The sequence below is a fragment of the Protomyctophum bolini genome, assembly GCF_963924005.1.
Source record: "Protomyctophum bolini genome assembly, chromosome: 23".
Classification (NCBI taxonomy): Eukaryota; Metazoa; Chordata; class Actinopteri; order Myctophiformes; family Myctophidae; genus Protomyctophum; species Protomyctophum bolini.
Window position 1 is genome coordinate 21206422 of NC_137884.1, and position 15851 is coordinate 21222272.

The following is a 15851-nucleotide window of genomic DNA, read 5'->3' on the forward strand; positions in this document are numbered from 1 at the left end:
TTTTAATCACTACCAATAAGCATGTTCTGATCTGAACAGAGAGCACCTTTCTGCAGTACCCGTGGAAAGCCTGCTCCATTCTATGTTTTAAACATTGCCATTTGTTTGCCTCTCCCTCTATCTCTCTCTCTATCTCTCTCTCTCTCTCTCTCTCTCTCTCTCTCTCTCTCTCTCTCTCTCTCTTCAGAATGCATGAACCTATGCTAAAGGTGTTGTCTCTGTCTCTGTCTCTCTCTCTCCTTCAGAATGCATTAACCTATGCTAAAGATGTTCTATCGCTCTCTCTCTCTCTCTCTCTCACTTCAGAATGCATGAACCTATGCTATGCTAAAGGTGTTGTCTCTCTCTCTCTCACTTCAGAATACATGAACTTATGCTAAAGGTGTTGTCTCTCTCTCTCTCTCTCTCTCTCTCTCTCTCTCTCTCTCTCTCTCTCTCTCTCGCTCTCACTTCAGAATGCATGAACCTATGCTAAAGATGTTGTCTCTCTCTCTCTCTCTCTCCTTCAGAATGCACGGACACCAGCAGTGGACACGAATGGCCGTCATGGCTCTCTTGGTGCTGGCGGTGACTGCAGCCGAAGTGGGTAAGGGCGAGAAACAAGGTAGGAACCCCTGCACCGTTTCACTGGTGTCCAGAGGTGGACAAAAGTACTCAAATATTTAAAAGAATGCAATGTAGAAATACACTGTTATGGCCCGGACGGCTGGCGGCTACTTCTGGGCACGTAATTTACTCTAGTAAAAGTACCCATTTTGCAGTAAATTACTACTACAAATACTATTAACATTGAGTGACTGCAGTTTCTTCCAGCGGTGAAATGTCCCTTTAAGTTGAAGTTTAGTTCACATTGGCAACTTGGTAAACTCACTGCATCCTATTGAAATCTATGACTCGTGCAGACGCATGGTAATTTGATGCAAATTTGCGGACTTCTCGCATACACATTAAACAGTTTAAAGTTTGAATTTCAGATGCGTCTCCAGATTTGTGTATAATTGAATAGTTTGACCTTTTCCCTGCCTTGACGACCCCAGTTGTATCCATGCTAATTAATAAGGCACCGGGGGAACAATAATTCATCAGCATTTCTAATCCGTGTGATCCCGGGGCAGGTAAGAAGGAGCGTAAGTCGGACTGCGGAGAGTGGCAGTGGAGCGTGTGCGTGGCCAACGAGGGGGACTGCGGCCTGGGCACCAGAGAGGGCACGCGCACGGGAACCGACTGCAAGCAGACCATCAAGACCCAGCGCTGCAAGATACCGTGCAACTGGAAGAAGAAGTTTGGAGGTGAGGAGGAGTGGCTGGTTTTCAAACGGAACACCAATGAGCACGGCGGGTCTGGGACTAGCCTGGAACTCACCTATGCTTTTTATGGCATAGGCAGCTCCCGGCAGGATCCGCCGGGAGAAACTATGCGCAGCTGCGCGACATGAGACTAATTACTTAGAGCGACAGAGAGAGAGAGGAGCGTGTGTATGTCAATTTTACGAATGTGCAGACGATCAGAAATCAGCAGAGAGTGAGCGATGTTTGCGCTACTCTATACCGAATTGAAGTGGACTTGGACCCAGACTTTTTTTTCTCCCTGGAAATAAAAACGTCTGGGTTTCCGAGGCTAGCCTGGGACTGGCCACTTGACGTACAGGGGCAGTAGTATAACAGTGCTTCTATTTGGGCTTGTTTGTTTGTGTAGAGTATCTGCTATCTGCTTGCCGGCTGTAGTGGGCCGGTCTGGGCAGAATGCCAGGGCAGAATTTTTTGACCCAGTCCAGCCCTGGAGCACGGCCATTGGATGGAGTATGAATTAGGTTCTTACCTTGGTTGTCAAACAAATGGGCCGACGATGTTTGAATCTCGAATTTCATCAGTATGATGATGATGATGAATTTATTGTCCCCAAGGAGAAATTCCCTGTGCACTATAATAGGCTGTCAGCAGGCTAAACATACTGTACATTACAAAACACAACATAACACAATACAATAATACAACATGGAATAGTGCAAGACACTGGCGCTGGCTTACTTGGAACGATGCAAGTTGAAACGCATGCAGATATTATGTCTGTGTCCCTTTTTATGCCCATATATGGAGTTATTTGTCAGGCATGCCCAAATATGGAGTCTATATGCAGACGTCAGAATGATGTCAGAACCGGCCAGCTCCATATATGGACCCTGCACTGGAGCAGAATCCAACCTCTTTTTATTTCCAGGTACCGTATGTGTACACATACTGTACAAGGAATTACACTTGTTTTTAAGTGTAATAAATAATAAACATATAATAAATAAATGTGTAAATAATGCATTTGTGATACCTGCATTCTATAATGTCTGCAGTATGCTGTCACCTTTTCCCCCAGAAAATGTAATGAATCCAAAGTAAAAGATAATTATTTTGAAATGAAAAACATGTACCGTATGTAATCAGAAGCTATTATGAACAAACACCCCACGGAGCCCCGCATGCCTTTTCATAAGCACAAGCAATCCCAAAACAATTATTGTCATCGGGTTGGAAAGCTATACCGTAGCTGCATATTGCCTCTGATTAGTGATTAGCACTGTTTAGCAGACCCTGGATGTGGTGGAGTTTTCCTGTAAATAAGGCTAGTGAGTGATCGGAGCACGGAGAACAAGATGACAATAATCTCCTAGTGGCAGCACTGTGATTCTTTTTAATCGTTTATTTATTCTATTTAAAGTTTTCATTCTAGTTTGAGTGAGTTAAGTGAGCTTAGATCTGCTATTTTTGTCCAAAAGTGCACTCTTTCAGGATCTCAGCCTCTGCCTCTCTAACACTCTCTGCACGTCCCAGATGGGGTATGACCTTTTTTGACACATTGTCTCTTTTGTTACTTAAACATGTACAATTCCTTGTATTGAAAAACGTTTTCTGTTCACATTTTTGAGTGGTGCAATCACTCCAAGAAACAGCAATGTCCGTGTTAACCTATGTGACTATGTGACCCATGTGGCTATGTGTGTGGCTATGTGACTGAGTACCAGTAGGGGAAAAGGTGGCGCTGTTGTGCCAGAAACAGAGAGAGAGAGAGAGAGATAGTGTTGCACTGTTGCCTAGTGCTAATTACAGAGAGAGAGAGAGAGAGAGAGAGAGAGAGAGAGAGAGAGAGAGAGACATGCAGGGGGAGAGGGGAGTTGCACCACTCAGTTCACACAGGTGTGACTTCTTCTTTCTAAAAGTCACACTTTTAGAAATGGGACTCTTCAATAACAAATGTTTCTTTCATAATGCATCGCTGGTTGCAGGAGAGAGTATACAGGGAGATCTTTGGACCGTCTCTGTGGACGAGTATATCTGCTGGTGCACACCTGTACATCCATGTAGGGGTGATGTAGACCCAAATCACTTGCCAGAGACAACCTTACGTACCTTGAACTAAGAAACTCAAATCAAGGGTTGAATACCAACCATTTGCCATTTCGGCAATTATTTTGGGGGTGCAACCCACACATTTAGCAGTGTTGCTCATTCCACGAACGCCTGGTCCTTACAAGCTGTACCTCGTTGTAAAGGTGCCTAATCAACGATTAAAATGATACAATACCAATTGGTATTATTAAAGTGAGAAATAATTGACCAAAGTTACGTTTCTGAACCTTTTGTGCTGAGTTTATACCACATTATTGACACAGTACCATGGTTATGCCTTTTGATGGTTGATAGAAAATAATAATCCTGCTAGTGTCTGAGTAACGGGAACGGTCCGAATCAATCAGACCCAGTCTGAATCCGCCCTATAAAGTTAGAGGTGGTTTTTGAGGCAACACGGTTGCGCTCTCAAGAGACAAATTATAGGCACACGGTTCCAGAGCTGAATCTTTTTAGGATGCTCCCTGGTGGATTCCTGACAACGGTCCTGTCACACCCGCTCTCCACTCCACTCTCTCCTCTCACCATCTCTTCTCCCCTCACCTCCCTCCCACCCCCCTCTGATGATGAGTATACCCTGGGATCTCAGAGGCAGGTGACAGGGGCAGATGGCTTTCATGCAGGGAGGCGAAGCCGACACATGAGCAACGAGTGTCATAGCCATGAGGGAGCTGGCAGCTTGAGCGGCAGCAAAAATAATGGAGGGAGATAGGGGAGACGCACATCCGCAGATATGGAGATGTGGAGTCGGGTCATCCGCGCACGCAGGCGACACACGTCGTGTACGTGCGAGCACGCACGCTCAAGCATATAATGCTGTATATGTTGTTGTTTTCAGCAGTGTTGATTTTGTCAACTAAAAACTATGACGAAAAATGTTCATCGGCTACCTTGAAAAAAAAAACTAGACGTCAGGACTTCGGCACTCTATATAACTAAAAGTAAATTACATTTCAGTTAAAAGACTGACTATGAAATGTGCTGTCAAAATCAACACTGTTCTATAGTCTACTCCAGCCTCTGCTGTCCTTTGCTGCCCTGCATCTGCTTGGGGATGAGTTCACATGAGGCAACAACATGTTAAATAATGTATGCCTGTATATGAAATGCAGTATAGGTTGCAGATGAAAAACCAAATTTTGCTGCACTGCTGAAACTATTTATTTCCACAGAGAAAATAAGATGTCCGGGACAGACGGCCGTAAACGTGCTTTGATTTATCTAATCTGCATAACTGTGTTAATTCAACTCCGAGTGTACGAATGAAACCACTGGGATCCTCGGTTCCATCCAAAATGAACCTCTTCTGAGGATTTTATTCAGTACATGGTTTGAGGCACGAAGCGACGGCATGAGCACCTTGCTCACTAATGTTTTGGTCAATGGGAAGAAAAACTAATCTGAAAAGCCGGGGTTTTGTGCAGCGAAACATTAATTATACCTGCTTTGGCCGATCTTGGGCAGTTTCCACAGATAAGAGGTATAGATGAAAGCCGAGCAAATTAAAACTTTGTCTTCAAGCGGCCAATTGGAATTGGATGACTCCCAAACTGAGCTGACTAATCACAGGATCAGAGCTACACCTTCGAACCACTTGCCCACTCATATCAAGACATCAGAGACGCATACATACTTCCCACAGATTACACACACCCAAAGTGAGAAAAATGATTATATTTATCCCAAAGTGACTGCAAAAGATTGCTGTCTAAAATGTATGTACTGTATATAACGACGCAATGTGACATAGCTGTTTACATATTGCTGTACCCCCTCCAACTATATACTTTCCCCATTTTCAACTGTTTTTATTATATTGGGGCGACAGTATGGCCATGGAGAACCACAAGGTTCCCAGTTCGATCCCTGTGGGCTCCCCCAGAGTTAGTGTCGAAGTGTCCTTGAGCAAGACTCTGAACCCCTAATTGCTCCCGATGTGCAGGTTGGTGCCTTGCATGGTTTCCTCCGCCATTGGTGTATAACAATGTACTTTAAGTTATAAAAGTAGTCGGACTGGTCATGTAGAATGTCCCATTTCAAGTTTTCAAATGTATGAACATCTTTTGAAAATAGCCGATCTACAGCCTCAAATTGCCTCGCATCGCGAGATTCGCGACGCATTGTGATCTTGTAGATCGGCTATTTTCAATTGGACGAAATGGAGCTGAAGTGGTTAATGTATGTTACAAAGTAACAACTAGTAACTTAAGTTTTCAAAATAATGTATTTGAGTTAATTTAGTAAAACTACAATATTTGCCTCTGAGATGTAGTGGAGTAGAATCCCTTTTTCTGATTTTTACCACCTTAAAAGTACTAGAAATTGGAATTACTCAAGTAAAGTACAAATACCTCAAGATTGCACAGCAATCGAGTAAAGTTACTTAGCTAATGTATACTACTACACCACGGCCAAACGTATGTTTTCTCAAGCCAATGAAGCCCCTTTGTTTGAATGGAATTGAATTGCACTGATTTTCCGATCAGATGGTGATTGTGTCATTGTGATATTCTGTGCGTTGCAGGCGAATGCAAGTATGACTTCCAGGCGTGGGGAGAGTGTGACCTGGCGACGGGCAAGAAGAACCGCACGGGCGTTCTGAAACGAGCGCTGATGGACGCCACCTGTGCCACCACCGTCACCGCCACCAAACCCTGCGGGAAGGTCCCCAAGACCAAGCTCCAAGGTAGGCTTATAAACCCAAACCCTGGGAAGGTCCTCAAGACCAAGCTCCAAGGTAGGCTTATAAACCCAAACCCTGGGAAGGTCCTCAAGACCAAGCTCCAAGGTAGGCTCCAACGTATAGGCTTCCTTGGAAAGGAAATACCAAGCTCCAATACACCCCCGACGCTCTATAATCGGAATAAAAAAACGTTAGGAGGAGGCGCGCTCTACTCGGGGGCAGTTTTGGAGTAGTCTCTGTAGCTGCAGGCTGCGGATTCTTTTTTTTCCTTTTTTTTAATATTTTTTATCCCACCATTTTGTAACCCATTTTCACCCCTGTGTCAATTATCTAATGTGATCCTGGGCTCTACACACCCTCCATCAACCTGGGGAGAGCAACAGACTTGAACTCATGCTTCCTTCACGCTCCTTTACACCTGACAGGGGGGGGAGTTTCCCTGGTTGGACGTAGCGCGTGGAAGGAACACGTTATTCCAACCAGTACCAAAAGTAGACCATTGCTCATTATGGGGAAGGTTCCATTTCGAGTTTTCAAATGTCTACAATTTTTTTGAAAATAGCCGACAGTGAGCTTGTAGATCTATGTATATAGGACTGAAGTGGTTAATGTAATTATGTTTTGTAATAATGATCAAAATCAAAATCTAATCGGAAATGTAGAAAAGACTGCATTTCTGGCCTGCACACGGCATACGTCACACCCATCCATCACTTGACGGAGTGTGACGTATTTTATTAGATTTAGTTGATTTCAGAGGTATCAAGGTCCATTATTTATTCAGCATTTGAGCAAATTGAGCCACTGGCCACCATGTAATGAGATTTAGCATCACAGACCCAAAACTTAAGAATGTTTGGATAAGATTTTGTCCACAATTCCATGCTGTATTGATGTTGGTTGGTACCATAAGGAAACAGGAACAGGCAAACGTTGATCAAAATAAAAATTCTTCTACATTCTCTCTAAATGTGTAGACTTCTTGTAAATTAAGTAGGCCTATAATTTCACTCTTGAGAGCGTAAAATGTTACGCTCTCACCCCCCTTATAGATATTTATCTATATTGGTTACCAACTCTCCATCATTTAGCTGGGGACCACCTGGAATCCCCTCAAGGCCCACTGGTGGTCCCCGGACCATTGTCATAAACGATGCAGAGCCACTAGAACATAGTACTTATTGGAGGCGATCTAAGGTCTATGGGGATTTCAACACAAAAAATAAATTAAAATAACTAACCAGGGATAACAGCGCCCTCTAGTGGCAGTGACGTCAATCGTCTTCATAACATTGAAACACACCCTGGGCCTACACCCAACAAGGTCATGTAAGATGTGGTGGTCTATAGTGTTTATTGCAGCAACACAGTTACAGGGAAGGTTAACTTAGTTGGCTTAATTAAGTGTAGCTCTTGGGGATATGAAATCTCCAATAATCTAAGTTTGTGAGCTTCTATACTTGAAATGCTAGACTAGATTTAGAAGACATTATATTTTAATAGCTGTATTTAATGCAGGGCATGTTTGTGAGCTTCTATACTTGAAATGCTAGACTAGATTTTGAAGACATTATATGTTAATACATATTGCTGTAATTAATGCAGGGCATGTTTGTGAGCTTCTATACTTGAAATGCTAGACTAGATTTTGAAGACATTAATACATATCGCTGCATTTGCTGAGATAAAGAGACAGCAGGCTGTGAAAGCCTTTTTAAATTTACTAGGGCCGTGAACATTATGGAAATCTGAACTACTAGGCACATGAGAGAGGGAACTTAATTTGCCCAGTTGGATTAAATATGACACAGACATTATGAAATTAAATGAGCCATTGGGTGTCCCCGACGTTATAAATTGCATGACAGCAACAATACATCAAGTCATTATTCTCAGTTAATCTTTGCTATACCCTTGTATATTGTCCTTGGATTGTCCCGTGACATTGACTCCTATACGGTATGAAGGCCTACTTTACAGTAACTTAGGACTGTTGTACAGGAAAGAGTAGAATGCATTGTTGAATATATATATATATATATATATATATATATATATATATATATAATGTATCGTTTAAATTATTTAACACATTTAGACTTGAGGACGATTCTACAAATGTCTTCTAAATACTGACAGTTTTCTGAAAATCCCATGTTTCTATGTCAGTGGTTGTCAGTGGTTGTCAGTGGTTCCCAAACATTTTCATGTCAAGGAGCCCCGAAAATGATATGGACTTGGTTTGCGACACCCATCTGAAAATCTAGTAGTTCCAGAGACCCCCCCCCCCCCCCCCAGAAGCAAATATTTGAGTTAAACGTATTTGCCAACCCTGTCTTGCCTTCATATTGTATCCCCTATCGGCTAGCAGTGGAAATAATCCTACATGGCTCCTCGGGAGATGGGAAGGGCAGCCGTGGAATACTGTGGTAAAGAGGTTAACTCACTATTCAGCAGTAAATGCAAGTCAAACTCCCTCAGTCATGACTAACACCCAGAATTCAGTGCATTGTTGTTTTTCTGGCTTTTCTCCGATAGGTCATGAAAACACCTGAGGTAAGATCTAGAATAGACAGGTTGTAGATATTAAAGAACGAATGGCTCCTCAGTGTGGTATTGTTTTGTCTGCTATTTATCTGCAACCCAAGTGAGCAGTGAGCTCAGTGCTCAAATACGACGTGCTATTCAAATTAAATTCCGATCCAGACGGATGCCAGACTCCTTCGAAACGAGAGCCTTCCCCTTGAGTCTTCCCTCTTGGATATTGAACTGGACAGCCCATCGTTAATGCATGCATGGTGACCGGGTGTTTCTTAAGTAGGAGCATTAAGCTACCTTTTTTATTACTCTGAAGTTAACAGCTGCTACTCGGTGAAGGTCGTATGTCGGTTAAAACTGAAACGGTTCGTTTTTGCTCAACTTTTTTATGTGTCTATTTTTAATGTTAGCTCATTATTTTCTCTCCTTTTTGAAAAGTCATTTTTTTTATTAAGAGTTAGGTGATTCCTTTTAAGCCATTGGGACACACACACATCCTCCATTTCCATTAATGGACCACTTTTCAACCTACCTTAATATAATTGGTCCTCACTAATGTTCATGATAAAATCCCACCATTTTTTTCTACTCTGTCTGTGTCTCATGGGAGGGCTGTGGGCAGTTCAAAAACCACCACACCGTCCACATCATCGATGGGGAATCCAACCAATAGAAAATGCAGGCTTTCTATTCTAATCTAATCTAAATATATTTAAAAAATCGTGTTATCTGCCCGATTAGTAGAATAAGTAGATCAGCTATTTTCAAATGGCCGAAATGAATATATACGTAGGGCTGCAGTAATGCATGTTTTGTAATAGTAATACAAATCTACAAAGTAACTAGTAGCTAAAGTTTTCAAATAAATGCAGTGAAGTAAAAGTACAATATTTGCCTCTGAGATGTAGTGGAGTAGAAGTAAAAGTGGAAATACTCAAGTAAAGTACCTCAAAACTGTACTTAACCCATTCTGACCTGAGATCAGTTTCTAAAAATGTCTTCTTCCTGACAGTTTTCTGAAAAAGCTATGCTTCTGTGTCAGTCGTTCTTCGGACTTTTCAAAAATAGCAGACCTACAAGCTCGTAGCGCGCCACTCGGTGGCGCGCTTTGAGCTTGTAGATCTGCTATTTTTCAATAGCTAAAGCATACTGTAGCATAATGCTAACACCAAAAGGGGTTCTCGCCCAAAATGGGTTAAGTACAGTACTTGAGTATGTGCACTTAGTTACTCTCCACCAGTGGAAACGGGGAGAGCGTGACAGTGTCCATGATGATTAAGGGAGACGGTGCAGGAAAGAGAGAGAGCGGCTATAGCACAGAAAGGTGTTATTTCCCCACGTCTGTCAGCTAGGAGATAAGCTTTGGGAACAGGACGAGAGGGGTTAATGCGGGAAAGAAATAGAGGTTGATGGGCTCCTGTGGTAAGGTGGGCTGGGGGGCTTAGGTCGGTAAGGGGTAAGATGGGGGTGTTGCGATGGGAATTGTGTCCCTTGTGTGTGTGTGAGTGTGAGTGTGTGTGTGTGCGCGCGCGTAGTGTGCACACACGTGTGCATACATGAAAAGCAGTGGTGGAAAGTAACTTAAGTAACTGGTGTGTGATGTGCATACATGAAAAGCCTAGGGCCACGTGAAAGGAAAATGTTCCAAATGCATGAATTCTAAACAGCCACCTGGGGTCTTGGAGATAGCACCACCCCACATACACACACACACACATACACACACACACACACACCTGCAGATTCTACAGGAGACAATGCTTATAAGAGGAGCCTGCAGGGAGCGAGATCGGGGGCCCGGGTTCAGAGCAGAGCGCCATGCCTTTGCTGTCTAACTAAAACCCTGATGAAACAAGGGCCCGGCAGACTGAAAGAGAGACGAGGCGAGAGAATAAAGAGTGACAGAAATGAAACATTATGAATACCTGTAGAAGCAAGCTCCGTCCGTCCGTCCGTCCGTCCGTCCCTTGGCTGCATGAATGAATGATCTTTCTTGACCCAGCAGCGTGTTGTTGGGACGCAACTCCCATGTTTTTTGCGAGGCGGAAACAAAAGGCTTTGTGGGGAATAAATCTAGCATCTCTGAATTGGTTTCGCGCGCGGTTACAGTGCTAGCTTCTTGTCCCCCAAGGAAAGGCGTCGGCTTACTGCGCTATTCCGCTCTCTGAATGCAAAAGGGAGAGCATTCAGAGTCAGGCACGCTATTATTGCACAGGGGCAGCTTCTCGACATCTGGGCTGAGAGAAAAGCTGTGTTGGTCTGATTACGAGCCTGTCGGAGACAGCGGGGCAAAGTGGAGGGGGAGAGGGAGAGGAGCAATGCAATGTGCCAATGCAGCGGAACGCGCTGTAGCATGGACGGTGCGCTAACACAGAGAACAGGCTCTCTTCCAATCTCTCTCCCCAAGGGAAGGGAGAAGAAATAATATGCTGACGAAAAACATCAGGCGGGATAATTAAATAAATACATATAAACATTCCAACAAATGAAAGCAAGCAAACTGAACGGCATTTTCCCGCGTTTTGCATGCATGCATGGCGGTCTTTCTCGCTCGCATGTCAAAATCTTGATAACTCGCTCATGGATGTTTGCAACTGGGGTGACGAGAGGACGTGTCCAACTTTCAGATAACATCGTTTTTGAATGTTTAAACTTGAATTGACCAAGCTTAACTTGTAGCTTTCCATCGCCTGCCTGGTTTACCATATTTATATTAATGGTGGCGGGTGGAAACCTTGCACGTCTAAATCATCACTGTTACTTTTCAGGGAATGGAGAAATGGCATGTGATCCAATGTAGTTATTATTTAGTCGCGAGCTCTGTTTAATACTTTCACACAGGGACAGGGGTAGAGTTACCGGATGGCGCTATATATAATAAATGCACCATTTACCATTTACCACTTATATGTTCCAATATGTTCCAAAGATAGCTCACAGTTTCAGCAGCATTTTCTTCTACACTCTTGTTAAAAAACTTTGCAATATGGAAATATCAGGTTTCTGCCAGACACTCACAATATACAATCAGTGTCTAATTGTCTGTATATGTCTGTTGCTGTAATTGCTTCGTTAATGTGCATATGGGTCACCAAAGCAATCTCACCTCATTGATATTGCATTTTTCCAGCTCTAGATAACAGTGACACTTGATGCACGTCCATGTTCTATTTACTTCTTTCTTTGACTCGTTTTAGGTGCAGACTATTTGGACTGAAGTTTGCGAGACTCTAAACAACACAATCAACCTTAATGATGTGCATTATTCAGGTGCAGACGTGGCTAGACACACTGATTGATTACAGTATTGTATTTGATTTTAGTTTTAGCCGTAGTCTTTTGAATAGTTTTCATTTAGTTTTAGTCACCTTTTAGTCACCCGGAATGTTTTAGTGTTAGTCTAGTTTTAGTCGACTAAATGTCATGAGATTTTAAGTCGACTTTCAATCTACGGTCGATTTAGTCAACTAAAATGTATTTAGTAAAATGACTTATACTGGATGTCTTGTCCACTAGTCCCTTCCCTTCCTAACATTTTAGTCTAGTTTTTATTTCTTGACGAAATTGTTGATCTATTTAGCCTTAGTTTAGTCATCATAGCTTAGTTTTCGTTTCGTCTCTATTTAGTTTTTGTCAGTGAAAAAGGTTTAGTCGACGACCATTTTTCGTCTTGGTTTTAGTCGACAAAATCAACAACACTGGTTGATTAGCCAGCCCACTCGCGCCTCTTTCAGTACAGATGCCCACCGAACACGCCTGCCAGAGCAGAATGCTCTGAGCTAACTGAAGACGTTTTGAGATGAATTACCCCCATCTATCTGCTTTAGCTCCCTCCCTCCCTTCGTCTCCATCAAGCGCCTAAATAAGAGAGACAGGGCAGCATATCTCTGCTGTCCGGGAGGAAACCTCATAACTCCAAAATGTTCATTTTTCAGGAAATGAAAAAATATACGTTTTAAGGAAATTAATAAAACCTTATGTTTTTTAAACGATGCAATACTGCCTCATCAAAGTTGGTGTTGTGACTTTAGATTGTAGGGACTTTAAGCAACGACTGTTTTCAGGATAGCTCCGCTACGCGGAAGTACGGCGGCTTTGACGCCCACGCCGTAGCTGTCAAAATCGTTAAGCAAACAGCCTCCGGCGACATTGGTTGCCATAGTGACGCGCATATGCAGCATGTGTCAAACATCGCTGGACATGACGGAAAGAGGAAGGTGCTGGAGCAATCTGTGTCATTCTAAAACCGTTTTAATAAACATGGTTAATATGACATATGGTATGAGTGTTATTTCTTCATTTAGAGCATGCCAACACATCACACGGCATAAGAGAGGTGATGGAGCAATCTGTGTTAAATGTATGACAGCTATAATTTCAATGAACAGGGTTATGATGACATGGCGTTGTAGACACTACGTGTAAGTGTTGGTTCTGCCGTAGTAGAAAGGGCTGCGACGGAGAGCAGGTTTCTGTATCGATGCACTGATCCATTTCCGGTTGCCGTAGCCGACTGCCGTATCCGTCGTTGCTTAAAGTCGCTAATATGAGAAGGAGAGAGGTGGTGGACGTAAAGGGGCTCAATGGCACCGATTTATGGAATAAATTCAAAAACCTCAAAAATGGTAGTTATGAGGTTTCCTCCCGACAGCAACGGTTTATTGGAAAGTAGCCGTGTATGCTCACAGACGGAACAAGACAAGCACATTATTGAGGAACAGTGTGATGGAGTACATTTGAAGCATGCATGCATACACAGAGACACGGCCACAGTGGTGGAAAGTAATTTACTTGAAGGGCCACTTCACCCCGTTTGCAGCCAGATCTCATTTTAAAGGGCCACTTCACCCCTTTTGCAATCTCATTTTAATCATGTTTATAGGACACTAGAAACACTTTCCTGGGTGGTTTTATGTGCATAATGTGTGTCTTTTAGATATTTTAGTCCTTGGCTAACATTTCATGGCTAACATTTGTCTCACTTCCTTACTACTTCCTTACTACTTGTGTACTTTTATTCAAGTGCATTTTGAAATCTGGCCTTTTACTTGTAACAGAGTATTTCTACATTGCAGTGTTGATACTTTTACTTAAGTAAAACGTGCGTACTTGAGTACTTACGTGAGTACTTCTTCCACCACTGCACACGACTCGGACAGGCCAAGGCAGAGAGGGGGACAAAGGCAGTCACACGACACACACACGTACACGTACACACACACACACACACACACACACACACACACACACACACACACGTACGGACAAATGGACCCACATAATCTGAGGGTCCGTATGACCACCAAAACTGATGGATGGCGGCCAGCTGTGTGCTGGCCGCCCTCCCTTCCTGTTCAATTGAGTGGCGAAGCCACAGAGCAGAAAAACAGCGACTGTGGCTTCTGCCATGATGGCAGAGCGGAGGCACCATATCCACTCTTGTAGAAAGATGATAAAGCATGTTTTTTTCCTCCTAGCGACTGTACTGTTCACACTGAGCCATCAAATCAACCCCCTCTGGCCAGTAGCTGCAGGCTCCACTCATCAAAAGCACCGTGGTGGCGGGGCGGTGACTGCGGTTTGGTGATTGCCTTCCAAAAGCTCTGTAACCTGCACTCTAGGGGTGCAGAAAACACATGTTCAATTATCATAAGCTCATAAGCATAAGGCGAGGAGGGGGAACAAAGCTTGTTATACACTACTGGGATGAGGTTTTGTTGTAAAGCATTATTTCTTGCTGCCACAGTCGTTTTCAAGTTTCAAGTATATACCGGTAAAGCACTCATTATGTCTTTTTACATGACTTTATTTACCTCTGAGACTGAAAACGTACGCGTTTCGGCCTGTCTGGCCTTCCTCAGCGTTTGTGACAAGATGACAGGAAGTGTGGTATTTATGCATGAGTATGAGATACAATCAAGAGTAATTGAACACAGGTGTCAACCATTGTCATCTTACACAGTATCAATAAGAAGTCTCTGTTTATGGTACCAAGTCATGTACTGTAAAAGGACATATAATGAGTGCTGGCATTTTCTTCATTTTTCTTCATTTCAACTTATATTTTCGAGCCTTGCACCTTTAAGGATTTTGTTTGAGTGCTGCGGGTCGTCTACTACGGTAGTACTTCTCTCCCTGGTTGTGATCCCCGCGGCTCCCCCCCTTATTGCTTCGTGTCGACGTGTCCTTGAGTAAGACACAGAACCCCTAACTGCTTCCCGACGAACTGGTCGGAGTCTTGCGGGTTTGCCTCCGCTGTTGGTGTGTGAAATTGAATGTCATGCACATGTGGATAAAGGGCTCTATACTTAAATGCATTTACCATTTTCTTGCAGACTCAAAGAAGCAAAAGAAGGAGGGAAAGAAGCGAGATCGCACCCCGATGGACTAATGGTTTTGTCGCCATGCAGGGAGGAAGCAGAAAGACGAGGCGGCACAGTACCATTGCCTAGTTCCAACATGGCTCCTCTCCGTTACTGTCCTGTAGGTCGACGGTAGGCGACCTACAGTATAGCATCGACAGACCAGCGGGAATACAAGAAAACAACCTGTAGAAATGATGTGTTGTTTTTTACTTTTTCCTAGTTCACGATAAGAAGCAACACTTTTGTTGTGACAATAGGTACACGTAATAATACTCAGTTGTATGAATAATGTATATGAAAAATGTGTTTTACTAAAATGATCCTTTTACCTTTTTTTTTATTTCTAGGACTGTTTTCATGAAGAGCAAATTGGGGTAGGATTTGTATTGCCACGGCGTCGTAGGCTATAACTGCAATTTGTAAAAGTCTTCGGTGCATGTCCCTTTTTAATGAAGCCACTGGTTCAAAGTAACAGAAAGAAAACAACTCCCAAGTTAATTATAGAGTGAAAAGTTTCACTCAAGACCCTTTGGAAACTTTTGATGTTTAGCGGGGTTGACGATGATTAATTTCATGATCAGTTCCATTTTTCTTATAGTATGAGAAACAAGATATAGTTCTGTGTACTCCTTCCAGGAGACTGCGATAATGTAGCTACTGTACATGTGTTCAAACTGTAATTTCTTTTTCAAGTGTGTACGTATCTCCCTGTGCTGCTTCACTGTACCTCAGTTTATATCCAGTCTAGGTTTTTACCTCCTGTATAAAATGAATGTCCTGCCATTGTAGTCCTCAACTGGAATTAACATTCCCTGTTTTCTATTACCATCCCCAGCCACCCTCCCCTCCCGCCACCCCCCAACAAAT

General features: G+C 43.1%; 1 protein-coding gene across 2 annotated transcripts in view; it reads left to right on the top strand.

Moving 5' to 3' along the window:
- ptn (pleiotrophin) overlaps window positions 1-15851 on the top strand; it is a 74283-nt gene extending 58432 nt beyond the window's left edge. For both annotated transcript variants that reach the window (XM_080757469.1, XM_080757468.1), the window contains exons 2-5: window positions 510-604; window positions 1116-1289; window positions 5923-6084; window positions 14955-15851. In XM_080757469.1, coding sequence (XP_080613595.1) covers window positions 511-604; window positions 1116-1289; window positions 5923-6084; window positions 14955-15010 — 486 coding nt within the window. In that variant the 5' untranslated portion in view covers window position 510 and the 3' untranslated portion in view covers window positions 15011-15851. The remainder of the gene's footprint in view (window positions 1-509; window positions 605-1115; window positions 1290-5922; window positions 6085-14954) is intronic.